Below are 17,917 nucleotides of genomic sequence, written 5' to 3' on the forward strand. Positions count from 1 at the left end.
TGGTGTAAATGAAACAGCGCCCCAAGAGGTCAAATAACAACAGCTCACGAGATTTCCCCCCCTCTCTTCTTTTTCCGTTTCACGGAATATCATCCTTCCTGGGCCCTTTTTTTCAGTGTTCATTCCTTGTGACACATGGAAAGCCCTTGCACGGACAACTGATAATTTATGGTATTTGAGTGTAAATACACTTTATAAACTGACCTTCACGTTTTCTTATAATTGTTAGTGATTTCTCTAGCCTGCTACACCATATTTCATGCATGTGTGGAATGCCCCCCCCATGTCACCTTCACAACCCATGTAAAGACAACACCATCATATAGGGCCTGCACCAAGCAGCAAAAATATCCTTACATATTACATGAACACGTAACTAATTGCATAAAATTACTCCCAAGTCTTCATGAAGTTAATACTGCATGGCTATTATAAACAGGAAGCAATGCTCAGTAACAGGCTCGTGCTACACTTCTACCATATTTTCGCACGTGTAACCTGCACCAAAAATGAAAAAGTTTCAGTGGCAAAGTAGGCAAGCGGATAATACGTGGGGTTTTCCCTTTAGTGCAGCTTCACAGCAATGCGCGTCGTGCCATGAAGCCCCTACGCAGTAACAGGGACTAAGCCTTCCATGGCAGCGATTGCGCAAAACGTACAAGGACAATGAACAGGGTTCGTACGGGCTTTAAAAGAGGGCTTTCAAGGACTTTCAAGGACCAGAAAACACATTTTCAAGGTCCCCATCTTATGTTTTATGTGGGATTATTTATAACTTTTTCAACACAATGCAAAATTCTGTTATTGCCCAATACCTAAGAACATTACTGCACATTCAGAAAGGCGCTATGGATTCATGAACGCTGTCCCAGCTTTATTTTTTATTTCATAGTTTGCATATAGAGGTTTTTCTTTTTTCTTGGTGTTTTGCTGAGGCTGTTTGATTTCAAAACTTCGTTAATGTTGCCTGCATCTCCTGCTTTGTCAGCAAGAGTATCAGCTGAAATTAACTCAGCAAGTGTTGCTGCAAGGCAGGATGAACTATGTACACGTCCACCATTTGCACGTAAAAGCAAACGCAGATGGAGCGTATGAGGCACAGCAAACATGCAATGAAAGGCCGTCCACAGACTAGATGGAACATGCAAGATAGAGAACAGAAGCCGGCTTTCACGGGATTGTATCGTGACATGAATTCTATTGAGGAGTGCTGCTCCCAATGTTGCCTCCTAATAATGAGAATCCACAACTCGTAATTTCACGCAATACACTGAAACTTGATTGTTACAATGTTTCTTTACATTATGAACACCTAAAATTTACGACAAACACTTGAAATTCTTGTGAAAAGACAGGGCCATTGGTTTCTCTCCAGAAAAATCAAGGGTTTTCAAGGACCCTTTCAAAATACCAGGACTTTCAAGGCCTTGAAATTGACATGTCTAAATTCAAGGGTTTTCAAGGTTTTCAAGGACCTGTGCGAACCCTGAATGAAGATAAAACAAGGACACCCGCACGCTAACAACTGAATTTTATTAGTGAATTGTGAGTTCCACCTAGCAGTCAGTGTATTCTACTTGCTAAACATACGCTTTTCCTGTCTACATAGTACGTGATGCGTTGCTTGAGCAGTAGCTTTGGTGCAGACTTTCCCGTATCAAATGTGCGGGCAATACGCGAGGATTTTTTTTTCTTTTCCGGCGGGCTGAAAGTGGGGGTGCGGATTATATACAGGGGTGGGTTATACGTGCAAAAATACGGTAGTTTGTTTTTAGTCAATTGATGCATGACTAAAAACAATTTCAAGAAGGCGTTCATGTAGCGTTGAGCTCTGTGCTGCATTACCAAAAACTGCTTTTCACCTATACCACTGCTCTCACTGGTGCCCCAAAACAGCCCCGTGTATTATGCTTACAACCGCACTAATATGCCAATGCAGGCCGGTCAAGTTCTATCAAAGAACAGAAACCTGTTCCTCTACAGATTAGCAGCACTTCTTCTGCTCTCTCACTTCAGCTGCTCTGCAGTACAGACTGCAATCCCAGACCCCAGGAAACACAAAATTAAGGCCGTTCCACTCAATGTGAAAGCTGTCAGAAGTGCAGAGCAGTGATTCGCCATAATGGGCTGTGGCACCGTTATTCGCTCACTCTTACCCCCCATCACGCTCTTCGCCACCCTGTCTCATTCCTCTCCTGATCAATTCAATGGGGGTTTGTCCAACGCATTTCAAATTTCCTGCCAGCGGGAGTTCTGTTCTTCTTTTTGCTTGCTTGTCCTCCCGCATGTGCCGGCGTTGCACGGCCGCTTTTTCGCTTAATATCGTACAAACCAACCCAACGGGCGTTCCTAACTAAGTGAACGCGGGCGCTGCCGGTTAATTACGTATACTTTGCCTCAAATGTACCAGCAGTTTTCTTTGCACTAAACAACGGGGAGATGTATGACAAGCGCCAGCGGTTCACGAGTTTCGAATGCTTACGCCTATTTTAACCGCTTGGCTTTCGAAGCCTCTGTGGGACGCCGTGACGACAGAACGCAGTGAAGCTCTACTTGGGTCCAGCAAGCAAGCTGCAACAACAAGGCGGGCCCCTAAAGTGCTCTGCACTTGAAATACTGTTACGCTCTGCTGGAAGACAGATAGGCAAATGGCGAGAAAGCTGCAATAACTGGAGATGCTGAACGGTGCTGAGATCGAAGAAGAGAAAGAGGGCATTCTTTGGTCGGGTTGGGGTGGGTTGGGTTGGATTGGGTTACATTAGGTTAGGTTAGGTTAGGTTAGGTTAGGTTAGGGTAGGGTAGGTTAGGATAGGTTGGTTCAGTTAGGTTGGATTGGTTTGGGGCTTGAGGATGGTGTGCTCACTATTACTAACGCAGGGGTGAGACAGCCGAAAGTGATTTTGGACCCCTTTTCAAAGCAGCAAGATCTCGATTGTGGAGCAGAAGAACCTGAATTTGGAGCAGTAACAATATCTCGTACGTCGTCTCAGGAGTGTAAAAAACAAAATTTGCAGCAATTCAAGGGGGAAAGTACACTTTTTAATCAGCTTGAAGTAAAAGCACTTAAACACCCTTTGGAGAAGGTTTCTATGAGCACAGTATCACAAGGTACGAACTGCACTGCCTTCTTACTAACTTTGTAACTTTTATTGAGGCTGTATGCAGACACAATGTAGAGGGTCGTTAGAAGTAGCAAATTAAAAACGTTGCAATCGTAAGATGCCTTCATGATTGTTTGAACGCTGAAATTATTATTTTTGTAATCCCAGACTGCATTCTACGAGCAAATGTAGAGCCACAGCAAAAGTAGTGCAAAGTGGGTGACGGTCGTTTCCCACTGCCAGCGTTTCAATTTCAATCCCCAATGCAAATGTTCACTACAACCATAAATTACTATGTTTAGCCACCTCGTCTATGGCATTAAATTTCACTTCTGATACCTTAATTACTATTACTCACACGCAATATAAACCAGCCCCACTATTGGACGCTGCCCGAACACCTTGCGGCGATGCAGCCAGCACTTCAACTTCTGCATGGCGTGGCCATCGTGCCTTTCCAGAGGCGCGCAAAAGCTAGCTGTCAAAAACAGCAGTAACCAAACTTTTAGAAGATAATATGAGTCCAAAATTTTGCTACATAAACCCCTATTATAGATGCACGCACCGTATTTCGCACTCAAGGACGAATGACGGCGAAAGTCGCGAGCACTCTGGCACACGTCCTCAAGCATTATCACCGCAGTAACATCACTGTTCTGTTCCGCAACCGATATAATAACTAAACGGGGACCCCTCATTCTGCGTTACCAAAGCCAGAGAAAAGATTGGCATAGCGCACTAAGCGCCTGAACTACGCAGCAACTGCTTAGGCTGTACGGGAAGGCCATTTCAGCAAACCCAACCAGAGAGCTAGTCGCGCTGTAGAGCTTTCGCTTTCCTCGTTTTGCTGTCTTTCTTTTTCTTCCATTCGTGTGTTTGCAAGAGACAACAAAAAAGGTGACCAGATTACGGAAGACAAGGGCTTGGCAATCTACTCACGCCAAGACTGCGGCGTCTGGTAGTGTTGTTCCAAGGATACAACGGTAGAAAAATTGCCGTTCTTTTTTTTTTTTTTTTTTTTCAACTTTCGCAAACAGTTTGTCACGTCAGCTGACATAGGTATTTTTTTCGGCCACTTTGTAACGGTTTTTCACGAGAAAACTTCGGAGGTGCGCAGAATATAAAACGTGCAACACAAAAATGGGACTCTTGCAAAAATGATCTTTGGAACATTTTTGGCGATATGATCCCGTCGTATTTTATGACTGATTGATCGATCAAACTGCGAAAAATAGCGTCACCTTGCGGCGGCTTGGAAAATCATGTTGTCAAGTCGACATTCTTCCCCACTGAAACTGACATGAGCGTCAAAATCCTTGCTTTTCGGGCTGTTTTGGAGCAGTCCGGTGCGATTTCCGCAATTTTCATGCTTTTGGAGCGGCTTGGCGCAGGAAATCAGATTTCTGTCAAAATTACGTAATAGTATGCCGAGCTGTCTCACCTCTGCTAACGGTGTTCTCCGCACTGGCTACACACCTTGTAAATACGTCTTCTACTCATCCTGACAATATTTTCGATAAGCATGAGCGAATGCTCTGCTCCCTCCTCCTGCATTGTTCCAACCTGAATAAAACGAAAGCGCAATGAATGTGGAAGGTGCCGTGACTCACGGCCAGTGCGAGCTCCTTCTCGCGAGCCAGTGACACAAAGGGCAGAACCAGGAAGGCCTTGGTCTTGGTCTCCAGGATGCGTTTCAACATCAGCACCTCGGCCACCAGGGTCTTGCCTGTTCAGGAAAGGGTTTAGAGAAAGCTAGGAGTCTCTTCCAGTGTGACCCGTTATCCACGATACGGCCTCCACCAAGCACTCGACACAAAGCGCGACACCACACGAGCTCTCCATATTGTGCTCCCCTGAATGGTCACGTCTGGCACGGCAGTTACTTTTGCAGCCGCAAAGGCGGTTCCATTTACTGCAGCTGGTTTTGGACACACACTGATCCCAGTAAGAATCCTGGTATGCACAGAGTTTCTGGTTCCTGAGAAGTGAGGCGGTGGAACACCAGTAAACTTTGCTCGTGTGCGCGCATTGACCTGTTAAAAAACCTCCTAGGCTTCAAACTGCCTCGACGGAAAACCAGCACATCCACATTTTCGTGTGCACGCATGCCAACGGTTTTAGATGGTGATGTTAAAGGGGCCGCGAGGATAAAATCAAATTTTGTTCACTTTGAAAGAACTAGCCTTTGCTAGTGCTTGCTGTCGGGCTAGATGGTGCGACACTTTTCGAAGGGAAGTTGAGCTGGGTATTGCTTACAAAGACAGACACAGAAAAAACGTGTACTTTCACATGAAGACTGCGTCTTCGTGCACAAGTGTATGTTTTTCCGTGTCCATCTTTTTGAGCAATACCCAATGCAACTTCCCTTCGAAAGATAGCCTTTGCTAACTCCCGCGGATTCATTCCAGCCACAAAAAATGTTGTCATAACCGAAAATACAAAAAGTAGCTTTCCCTATCACTGCACGGAGTTCAGCCTGCAATCCTCGCGATGCAAACTCTTCGCTGCCAATAAAGCCAACCTCACAATCTGCCACCCGTTCCTCGTTGTCTGAGGTAAGGCGTTGCCAAGCACAGCACAGCAGTGCTTCTAGTCTGGTCAGCCATGAAACAAGCATTGAGACACGGGAGGGAGAACGTAAGGGGCGCCTGCCTGCACTGGTCGGCGCCGAGTAGACGAGGTTTCCGGCACCCGCGAGAACGTTTCCTGTACGCAAGCACTCGAGCTGCCAGGGGAACATGCGGCGCATGCCGCGGCGGGCATAGCCGGCCACCACTTCGGCCGGAAGACCCCACTCGGCCAGGTCCAGGGGATCCCCACTGGCACCCTGGGTGGGACAAGGAGACAGGCCACCTGCGTGGTGGAGGGGGGTAAACACCAACGAACAGCAGGAGGAATAGATACATGCAGAGGACAACACCATCACATCACATCAACAGCCCACTAGGTCCACTGCAAGATGATGGCTCTACAACCTCCAACCCCTCCTGTCCTGCGCTGTTCGAGTCCATTCTTCACCTCCGAACTTTTTTATTTCGGCCGTCCCTCCATCGAGTTATTGGCCTCCCCCTTCTTCCACACCAATCTCTCGGCATGCACTTTGTTGCCCTGATTATTTCCTCCGTATTATTACGGAGGAAATAATGGAGGGCAAGAGTGTCCAGTTTCAAAAAACTATCCTTTGGCAGCGTACTTGTCCATAACACGGCTTTTGTGTTTCCAGCTTTATCCTGCCTCTCCTGAGAGGGATTTGAAGAAAACTGTTGCGGCGTTTTGAAGTCTGTGCCCGCCCCTTTTGCCCTCAACCTTCTTGTAAAGAGTTTGTGACGACAGTTTTCCGGTGTGACTAGTTGGAGTTGAAACTCACTGTTATAGACGTGTGTTGCGCACTTTACATCGCGACAACAACCAGCGTCACACTGAGTGCTGTGGCCTGTGGAAGCATTGTCACCTTCGGCAAAGTTTACCTCCTTAATAAAGGGGTCACGAAGGCAAAAATACAACTGTGTTCAGTTTGAAAAAACTAGCCTTTCCTAACTCACGCAGCTCCATTCCAGCCAATAAAGACACTTGTTTAAATTAAAAAAAGAATGTAAGAAGTATTGAGCACTTTCAAATTTCGTACTACAGTGATGTAATACAGGCTTTCAGTAAAGACATTTTAACAGCAACGCTGTTGAGAAAATCGTAATTTTTCGTGTTCACAGTTAAAAAATTAGCAGTGGCTTGGCTCGGCTATACCAAGATATACGTAGCGTGAGCTAAGGTTCAGCACCCGTACTCCAATTGGATTGGATTTGAACCCAACACTATCCAATTTAATCCAATCCAAATCAAATGCAATCCAAACCAATCCAATCCAATGCTTCTTGCGCTTGCGCAGAATGGCCCTTCACGGCACACGCGAAACCGCTCAACCTCGGCCAGTGTAGCTTACGCTACAAAATACCAAGAAATTGCCGACCGCGCACACCGGGCCTCACGGTGGCCACACAGCAGTTAAAAATACCAAGAAAATGTCAAGCGCTCGTGTGTGCTCGCCTCGCAGTAACCATCCAGCGTCCCTGGCACACTTTTGTCAAGCCAAGCATAGCCCATAGCCATTTAAGGAGATTGGCCAAGATTGTCCCCCCCCCCCCTCTCCAATAACTCCAGTTTTGCAATCACGGCAACACCTGCTCGGAACGAGAAAGACATGTCATAGCGTACGCCCCTACAAGGTGATGTCCAAATTCCAAAAAAATGATAGAAGCCCACACTTATAGCAACAATGACGGAGGAAAAGTCGTTGCGGCACCGATGAAGAAGCAAATCGGCTGCAATCGAGCCCGTAAACCGTCATGATGGTTACTACAGCTTTGCCGCCTTCAAGTCTTACACATTAGTGTGAGCTGCCTTCATTTTTTTATCATTGTTTTGTGTCTTAATTCCAGATTAGTCTGCTTACAGTATAAAAACAGTATGTCTACAGTCCATTCCTAATTCTCACTGCATCACAAGGCAGAACACAGGCTTCCGGGCAACGCTGTTGCGCCTGCTTAGCTCAGCTTAGAGGAAACAGTTTGTTTTTGTTTGTTACTACAAGCAAGCATAAAAAATGGGCTTCAGAGATGGAGATAACTGCATTTCACCATGGCACACTCTTGGAAAGGCCCCACCCCAAAGCCTAGTACAGGGCAATATTTCACCGGACCCAACTTTGTGCCCACATAAGCGAAAATTTTCCCTCCGTGAAACCAGAAATAGAGGCAAAAACTGACCTTCTGGCGATGGTGTTGTAGCGATTGGCGACAGGCCAGAGTTGAGGGGTGCAACCTGGCTTGGAGTTGACGTCATGTGCTTGCGCAGACGCCTGCACGTGCAAGCAAACAAGTGGTTGCGGGAAGCTGGTTTACGTCACTGTCAAGTTCATCATCATCATCATCACCAGCCTGTCTACGCCCAGTGCAGGGCAAAGGCCTCTCCCATTATTCTCCAATTACCTCGGTCCTGTGCCAACTGTGACCAATTTATCCCCGCAAACTTCTTGATCTCATCTGCCCATCTAACTTTCTGCCGCCCCCTGCAGCGCTTGCCTTCTCTAGGGATCCACTCTGTTACCCTTAATGACCAGCGGTTATCTTGCCTTCGCATTACATGCCCTGCCCACGTCCATTTCTTCTTCTTAATTTCTACTAATATGTCTTTCACACCAGTTTGCTCCCTGACCCACTCCGCTCTCTTCTTGTCCCTTAATGTTACACCTATCATTTTCCGCTCCATTGCCCGCTGAGTCGTTCTCAATTTAAGTCGAACCCTCTTAGTGAGCCTCCAAGTTTCTGCCCCGTAGGTGAGTACCGGCAGAGTCCTTCAATGCTTTACTGGTCACGAAACTGCTCCGTAACTCAATGGGAGAGCTTCATATGCTGCGTTTGGCCGCCGCGCGGTGGCGCCACCCTCTCACTGAGGTCACTCCTCGGGAGGCGTTGCGCTGGCTCGAACGGCGGAGACGCGGCGAGTTGTGTTTGTTTTGTGCGGGGAAAAAAATGTAACGTGCATATCGCGCTCTTGTGATGCGACTTAAGTAGTGCAACGACGATGCCGAACATGAGTTGCATCCCGGGATGTCGTTCCTTGTACAACGATACCCCAGAAAATGTTTCCTTGTTCTATTGACCGAGCGACAGGCAGCTGTGTGAGAAATGGAGGGGCGCCATTCCAAGGCAAGCAACGGGAGATTACAGCTTCGATTATAAGCGTGCGATAGTGTGTGGAAATGCACTGTGTGTGAGAATGGAAAAATCAATGTACTCTTTTGAGAGCATCGTGGACCTAGAATTGTACAAGGCTAATTTAAAGCGGGATTTGTGTCATATCAGTCAGGTTGTAGCGGTGCTTGATTACCTGTTTGCAAACTTGTATTACCTTGCGCTCAGGCTCGCGTGCAAAAAAAGCTTTGGGACGTCCATGTGCTTTTACTGTTCATATTTCCGCGAATTATCCCTTACGGTTCGTTTTGTTTGTCTTGATTGATTGTGGGGTTTTAACGCGCCGACGCAACGCAGGCGATGAGGCGCGCCGTAGTGGAGGGGTCCGGATTAATTTTGACCACCTGGGGATCTTTATCGTGCGCCGAAATCTCGTACACACGGGCGTTTTTGCTTTTCGCCTCCATCAGAAAAGCGGCCGCCGCGGCCGGGAATCGAACCCGCGACCTGTTTTGTTTGTCTTGTAACCGCGCGTGGCCGTTTACGTTTTCTTATCTGGCGTTTCAACCGGAGCTCCCGTTTGCTCTTTTTGTCGAACGTCCCGTCGGGCAATTTTGTTTGATATGGAAAGGGTGCCACCTTGTCGCTAACTTGATTTTTTGTTTCTTCGACTATGTTCTCGATCCTATTTCCATGAATCTGAAATTAATAACGTTCAAACAGAAATAATAACGTTCCAAGAAAAACTACATGCATAGCAAACGCCGCGCAACTCACTTTATCGACGTTCATCTGCTCATGTCACACTGCGGACTGCTTCTTCGACGTTTGTGTTTCATTCTAGTCTTTTGTAGTGCAGGAGATCGCTAGCTCGCTGCGTTCAGAAAAGCTTTGCGTCGTTCTTGGCTACGTGGCAATATTCTGTTTATTCCGTGTGCTGCACATCGCAGTATGAAGAAAAAAAATTTTGTACGCTGGACCACGCTCTTTTGTCTCCCTTCTTAACATTGTAATCTTTTGTTGCGTGTGATAAACTCAGTTTCATTATTGTTTTTTCTCTGCCTGTTTTTGCAAGGATTGCAAAGCGTGGAAGCAGACAGACACATGGTGCAACATATGTCTCTTCGTGTTTTGATCCTTCGCGTTTCTGCAGCGTTTTTAGATGTTCTCAAGCATGTACCCACTTATCGAAACGACAATACTATTGGGCTATCTCTTTTAGCGTTCTGTGCATTCCCGAGCAATCAACGGATTCATTAAGCGTAGTGTGAACCACGCGTACTTGGTTTCTTTCATTTTTTTCTGTATTAGCGATAGGCCCGCAGCAGTTCGTGACTACACAGCTACCGTATGTGTGGTATTTACAACTTTGCTTTAAGAAAAGAAGCAATATAGATTTAAAATCCGTAAGCACGACGGCGCAGCGCTTGTGCCAGAGCACACAGAAGCCGTTGCCGTTCGCGGCCGAAGTTTACGGTAACTTACTTCGAAAAATAAAACCCCATTGAAGGCAGGTGATAAACACAATAACTGGACTATTCATCGCTAACTACTAGGAAAAAAAACGCACTAAGTCAGTGCGTATACACCAAAAGCAGCGAGCGTTTGCACGCCAAGAGCTGGCCAGTACGCCGCACGCGCGGCGGCTGGATGACCTTCGTGCGGCGGTGGCGCCTGTAGTGGCACGCGCGGTCCCTATATGAAGCGAGCGCCGAAGTTTCGTGACCAGTAAAGCATTGAAGGACTCTGGTACCGGTAAGATGCAGCTGTCATACACTTTCTTCTTCAACGACAATGGTAGGCTGCTATTTATTATCTGATAATGTCTGCCATATGCACCCCACCCCATTCTGATCCTTCTAATTATCTCTGCCTCATGGTTGGGATCTGGGGTCACAACTTGGCCTAAGTATATATACGTATTCGCTTACCACTTCCACTGCCTCGCCATCTATCTCAAACTGCTGTGCTGTCCCGAGGTTATTGATCATTACTTTAGTTTTCTGTATATTAATTTTCAGGCCCACGGTTCTACTCTGTTCGCCCAGTGCGGAAAGCATGCTTTGCAATTCGTCCCCCGAGTTACTTAGCAAGGCAACGTCATCAGCAAATCTGAGGTTACTGAGGTATTCTCCATTAACCGTTACTCCCACCTGTTCCCAATCCAACGTTCTGAATACTTCTTGTAAGCATGCTGTGAATAACATTGGAGAGATTGTGTCTCCTTGTCTGACACCCTTCCTTATAGGTATTTTACTGCTCTCCTTATGGAGCATGATGGTAGCTGTAGACCCACTGTAGATATCCTCTAGTATTCTTACATAATGGTCATCTACCCCCTGGTTCCGTAATGCCTGAATGACTGCTAGGGTTTCGACCGAGTCAAATGCTTTCTCATAATCTATGAAGGCTATATATAGGGGTTGAGTATACTCAGCGCACTTCTCTATCACCTGATTGATCGTGTGAATATGGTCCATTGTTGAATAACCTTTACGGAACCCTGCTTGTTCTTCAGGTTGACTGAAATCTAAGGTTGCAGAGATTCGGTTAGCGATTACCTTGGTAAATACCTTGTAGACGACTGACAGTAAGCTGATCGGCCTGTAGTTTTTCAAGTCCTTCATGTCGCCTTTCTTATGGATTAGGATGATGTTTGCGTTCTTCCAAGATTCCGGTACCATTGCGGTCATTAGGCATTGCGTATACAGGTTTGCCAGTTTTTCAAGTACAATTTCTCCGCCATCCTTCAAGAGGTCTGCTGTTATCTGATCCTCACCAGGTGCTTTGCCCCCTTTCATTTCTTTCAAAGCCTTCCTTACTTCTTCGGTCGTTACTGGTGGGATGTCTATCTCCTCTGAACTACTGTCTCGTTCGGCATTATCCTGTATGTCCCGGCTACTGTACAGATCCCTATAGAACTCCTCGGCCACTGTGACTATTTTATCCCTATTTGTGATGAGATTGCCTTGCTTATCCTTCAGTGCATACATCTGATTTTTCCCCACGCCAAGACGTCTCTTTACTGCTTTCAGGCTACCTCCGTTCTTTACAGCGTATTCGATCCTCTCCATATTATACTTCCGTATGTCAGCTGTCTTGCGCTTATTGATTAACTTCGAGAGCTCCGCTAGTTCTATTCTGTCAGCTGCGGTAGAGATTCTCATGGTTTGCCGTTTCCTGATTAGATCTTTCGTCTCCTGTGAAAGTTTACCAGTATCCTGTCTAGCCATAGTGCCCCCGACTTCTACTGCACACTCCGTGAGAATGCGTGTAAGGTTGTCACTGGCTTCTTGTGTCGTAAGCTCGGCTTCCTCGTTAAGGGCGGAATATCGGTTCTGCAGCGCGATCCTGAATTCTTCTACTTTACGTCTTACTGTTTGCTCATTTATCGGCTTCTTTCGTACTAGCTTGTTGCGGTCCCTCCTCAACTCTAGCCTAATTCGAGATCTTACCATACGGTGGTCACTACACCTTACCCTTCCGAGCACTTCCACATCCTGCACGACGCCAGGGGTATCGCATAATATGAAGTCTATTTCATTTTTGTGCTCCCCATTCGGGCTCCTCCAGGTCCACTTCCGACTCTCCCGTTTACAGAAGAAGGTATTCATTATGCGTAGGTTATTCCGTTCTGCAAACTCAACTAGTAGGTCCCCCCTGCTATTTCTACAGCCCAGACCATAGTTCCCAACTGCCTTGTCTCCAGCCTGATTCTTGCCTACTTTAGCATTGAAGTCCCCCATAACTACAGTATACTGCGTTTTTACTTTAGCCATTGCCGATTCCACATCTTCATAGAAGCGTTCCACTACTTGGTCGTCGTGGCTGGATGTGGGCGCGTAGCCCTGCACCACCTTGAGCTTGTACCTCTTATTGAGCCTAATTACAAGAGCTGCTACCCTTTCGTTAATGCTGTAATATTCGTCTATGTTGCCAGCTATGCTTTTATTGACTAGAAATCCCACTCCCAGTTCTCTTCTGTCCTCTAGACCACGGTAACATAAGACGTGTCCATTTTTCAGCACCGTAAAGGCTTCGCCTGCCCTCCTAACCTCGCTAAGCCCTATTACATCCCATTTAATGCCCTCTAATTCCTCGAACAACACCTCGAGACTTGCTTCGCTAGATAAGGTTCGCACGTTAAACGTTGCCAGGTTCAGATTCCATTGGCGGCCTGTCCGGATCCAGTGATTCTTAGCACCCTCTGCTGCGTCACAGGTCTGACCGCCGCCGTGGTCAGTTGCTTCGCAGCCGCTGGGGACTGAGGGCCGAGGGTTAGTTGGCGTATTCATGGGAGGTTGTGGCCGTTACTACACCAGGGTGGCCAATCCTGCTCTGGTGAGGGAGTGCATTACCGGCAATGGTCGCCGGGGTCAGGCCGCACCCCAAGCCCCTTTGTGCAATTCCATCAATACGCGGATTTGTTTTTTTTTTTTTTTTAATCCGGTGGGAATTGTCCGGCACCGGGATTCGAACCACGGGCCTTCTGCACGCGAGGCAGAAGTTAGCAAACTGTAGCAAAGTTAGCAAACTGTCAAGTTAGCAAACTGTAAATGCCCGCCGTAAGCTGTAAGTATTAACCAACAACTCATCATCATCACCAGCCTATCTATGCCCACTGCAGGGCAAAGGCCTCTCTATAGAGCTCCAATTATCTCGGTCCTGAGCTAATGTGACCAACTTATTCCTGCAAATTTCTTGATCTCATCTGCCCATCTAACTTTCTGCCGCCCCCTGCCATGCCTGCCTTCTCTAGGGATCCACTCTGTTGCCCTTACTGACCAATGGTTATCTTGCCTCCGCATTACATGCCCTGCCCACGTCCATTTCTTCTTAATTTCTACTAGTATGTCCTTAACACGCGTTTGTTCCTGACCCACTCCGCTCTCTTCTTGTCCGTTAATGTTACACCTATCATCTTCCATTCCATTGCTCGCTGAGTCGTCCTCAATTTAAGTTGAACCCTTTTAGTGAGTTTCAACAACTCAAGGGCTTGACAACTACAACTTGGTTTTGGTACAGCTTAAGCAAAAGGCTCACTGATCAACTTTGGTAAGCAAACGATCGTATAGAATGCCTTTAAAGTACTGCGAGCGAACCGGTTTATGTAAAAATTGTGCCCCTAATACGGCGGTAGAGCGTGAGCTTCTAAATCTTCATTAGCTTCGCGACGGCCCGTGTGAACGCAATCCATGCTTATAACAGGAAAGTTTGTAGATGAAGCTAAACACACTAAATGTGCTAATGACTGTCGTGAAGTGGCTCGCAGTTACTCTAGACAAGCTAGAATTTCTCTCACCTACAGTCACGGAACTGTCGAGAACCGTTTCGAGAATTTTATGCTTCAAACTCCGCGCGGAAGCTTCATTTTAACTCGCTTTCGTGACAAGTTTACCAGAAATAGTTCTATCGCTCGCACTAAATGGCATTCGCGAAAGAGAAAACTGACGCAGGGAATCATTTCCGCAGCATTCTACTTCTCCGAACACAGCAAAGCAGTGGCGACGCCTTTACCGGCGGTGCAGGTGCATCAGGCGCAATAACGAGTACACGAAAGCACACGCCGTCAACTGAATATAACGAAGACTTCATCGCTATGGTACCACAACCACACGACCGAACTACACGTTGGCCGTCGAGCAGAAACACGGCACAAAGTCGCAGAAGCGCGATCAAACACGTACGTTTTGATTTCTGATGCAGGAGGTTTCCGGGGCGTTGTAGTCGCCGCGGAGCCGCCTGTCGCTTTCCGTTGTTTCCATGATTTGTGCAGGGGCTTCATCACAAGGTGATCGGGGCTTCAGTTCAGAATACATCAAGCACCGGAAAAAAGTCGAACGTTGCTGCCTCCATTTTTAGTGAGCGCCGCGGTTGACACAGATGACAGTGACACAACGAGCTCAATCGCATGTGCCACTATAATGATTTCCGAAACTATGAACACCTGACATTGGATTAAAGGCAAAGAAAAACGTCGCAATAGAACAGTGAACCCCTTGCCGAGAAGTGATGCTCCGACTGAACGGCGAAATCAACCATGGCGGCAAAACACGAGCTTGGATGGGGCTTCTCTGATTGGTCCGCTGATTTTATACGCTAAGCTAGACGTATACGCCTCGAGATTCGCGATAGCTGCGCCGCCTGCCGCCGCTTCTCCGCGGCGTTAGCGGGATTAGCGCTGCGTGGCTGATAGGTGGTCATGCAGTGTTTTGGTTCTCTTTAGCTTCTCTTTGCCTTTCCGCGCAATGAACAACTTGTTATGGTGACGTCTGTAAACAAACTGCATGTTTAGGGCACTTAAAAAAAACAGCTGCGTCTTGGTAGAGCGCTCTAATGCCAACAACAGCTACCCGGGGAGGCGGTTCTGCGCGCTTCTCGGCCGCTCTTGCGGGCGTCGGCGACGGCAGCAGCATATCACCGCTGTCACCTTCGAACACGTCAGCACAAGTGAATTCTATTTATTGTCGCCTCGTTTAGACCTGATATTGGCACTGTAAGAGGTTGTTCGGTTTGCAGCGCAGACAACAAATGCGGCTTTGCTTCGAATATGTATGTCGTAGAATGTATGTCCCTGGGATGTGATAACCCGATAGCTGACAAAAACTTGTGCCTTTTATAGGAATATAAGCCACGCGAAAATGTTAAGTACACTCAAAGGCTGCGCATTGTCAGATATGTGCCCACTCATGCCTTATAGTAAGAACCAAGGTATATGTTAATGAAACCACGGGAAAATGAATTGTCTGCTAGTCAGGAATAAAAGAATACTCGTACGGGAATGAAAAAAAAACCGAGTGCAGCTTCTGAAATGCTAACAACGTTTGTTTGAGCAAGGTAGTATTCACCAGACCAACTAGATGCGAAATGCACTGATATTTCGCTAGACATGGGGGGGGGTTGAGGGGAGGAGGACGCTTAACTATACTTGTTTACGAATGCGGAGCGAAATCAATGACTGAACGTTTTAGTAATCACACACACAAGCTGTGTGTTCACTTTTCGTTTGTTTTTCGCCTTCAACGAACGGCTGGTCGCTCGGCGGACGCATTTTTTGAAGAATGCAGGGTAGGAAGTTCACAAGCGATACGAGGTGTCGTTGGAAGAGTTGATTGATTGATTGCAGAGTTTAATGCGCCGACGCAACAGAGACGATGAGGCACGCCGTAATGGAGGGCTCCGGATTAATTTTGACCACCTGGAGATGCTTAACGTGCGCCAAAATCTCGTACACACGGGCTCGTTGGAAGAGTGTCGTATCTGATAAGGGTCTCTGATTTCGGTTTATGCTATATTCTGCAGTCTCCCTGTGTCATATGACGATGTTTCGAAGAACAGTTTGGTCACGGACGCGGATTACTCTATAAGCCCATCTCCGCGCTTCTCGTGGAGGATAAATGTAACAGATGAATATTTGCGAGCGCTCACCTCGGGACAAGACGACCCAGCATTAAATTTTGCGTCGTGTGCTGACTCCGGGGTGTAATTTTGCATTATCCATCGTACTTCTTTGGTACAATGCTTGTGAAATTTATGCCGCATTGGCTTGTTCATGGTACTGATCAATATCTGATATGTGATGCCTGCCAATATCTGATATTGGCAGGCGTAACTTACGTGCTGTCAGGTATGAGTGCTCCGCTGGCTTTTGTAAGAGCACAAAGTCGATTTACATCATAGTGTGTATGGCCGCATACCGAGACACTGCCACTAAATTTCAGGGCAGCGGAATTGCAATCAGCTGCAAGCAAATGCTGGCTTCGGGACGGCGGCCTGTGACACACGCCCGGCGCTCATATAGATCTCACTAAGATCGCGTCATAAACGTTTATACTCTCGTGAACACACCACGCTTGCAAACAGAGTGCCTGCTCCACGTTATTTGGTATTTCGAACGCGGACAAACGGTAAATCGCTGTCTTGAACGAGCCCCAAAAGCAACGGCGACAGGGCGGAGCGGGCCGGGGACTCCCGCGCCTGCTTTCGAAACGGGCCGCTAGGGGGATTTCAGTGGCGCCCCTACAGGCCGCGCTCGAGGCGTATAGCACGTGCGTGAGGGTGGAATGGGTGTGTCGATTCCTGGTGTCGTTTTGGGTGGGCGCAAAAATACCTAAAGTTCAACAAGAAACTGCGAGAAAATTTTTTCTTTCATGGGTAGGAAATAGAAATGCACTGGAATACAATTTAATAAAAGAAATGTTCTTAATTTTTCACAAATTTTTTATTAGTATGGTGCGGACATTTTGGGGCATGGGCGTAAATTTGGTATTGAACTAGAAACGTTCCTTTTCACAGTAATTTCGGTGCGCGCATACTTGTCACTGCGCAAACTTTTCGCACAGACTTTTCTCAAACTATCGGGAACTGTAAACCTTGATTTTGGTGGGTCGTAGGTTGTGGACAATTGAATTTGAAAGCGAAGCTTCTCGTTTGCCTGTCGTCTGCTCCAAGCGGCCCGAGGGAAATACGACGCTTCTCGCACGTCCTATGTGCAGCGAACCAATCATACTTAGCGCTATAACCTCCCCTAAGGTGACGTGTCCTCGCTTCAGCAGCGGCATTGGCTGCCTGCAGCTTCTTTTGTTGCGTCGTGTATTTCGTCACTGGGTCCATTTTTTATTGCGGAAGGTTGCTATTCAGATACACTCCGGATTCCAGAAAGAATCTAAGGGGGTCATTATGGGGACTTGTATCTACTCCATGAAATGTGCCGAACGTCCGGGGTGCAGGCCGCAGGAAGCAAGGTGCACAAGGCGTATGGGCCTCGTGCGCTGGTATAATGGCGCCAGTGATGATGATGATGATTAAAGGCCTCTTTGAATGGGGTGACGGCGTGCGCCATCTAGCCTATCTTAGTAGTTTGAATTACTAAGCCGCTGCTTAGTAATACGGTAATACCTACTGCTGACCAGTTAATGCTTCCATCAACTGCGAAGCCCAGTGCCTCAGGAAATAGGACTTTCCCCCCAGTTCTATCCGGCTGAATCTTTTCGCATTCTATTACTCTGTGATCGATTGTTTCTTTATCCCTGCCACATCCCACACATGTCTCATCCGTTGACGAATATTTGCTCATGTAAGTTCGAGTTCTCAAGCAGCCAGCCCGCGCCTCAAAGAGCAACACACTAC

General features: G+C 47.1%; 1 protein-coding gene across 1 annotated transcript in view; it reads right to left on the minus strand.

Annotated features, from left to right (window-relative positions):
• The window catches only part of LOC144153374 (DNA polymerase theta-like), a gene marked incomplete at its 3' end in the record, with an annotated part of 93,379 nt that extends 78,522 nt beyond the window's left edge, over positions 1-14,857 (minus strand). The window contains 4 exon segments of the mRNA XM_077685027.1: positions 4,712-4,827; positions 5,754-5,954; positions 7,862-7,953; positions 14,476-14,857. Of these exon segments, the coding sequence (XP_077541153.1) occupies positions 4,712-4,827; positions 5,754-5,954; positions 7,862-7,953; positions 14,476-14,573 (507 nt within the window).
• Between the last annotated feature and the right edge of the window lie 3,060 nt (positions 14,858-17,917).

This window comes from Haemaphysalis longicornis, unplaced genomic scaffold (genome assembly GCF_048455015.1).
Source record: "Haemaphysalis longicornis isolate Haplotype H1 unplaced genomic scaffold, Haemaphysalis longicornis Haplotype H1 scaffold_9, whole genome shotgun sequence".
In the NCBI taxonomy this organism is placed as follows: Eukaryota; Metazoa; Arthropoda; class Arachnida; order Ixodida; family Ixodidae; genus Haemaphysalis; species Haemaphysalis longicornis.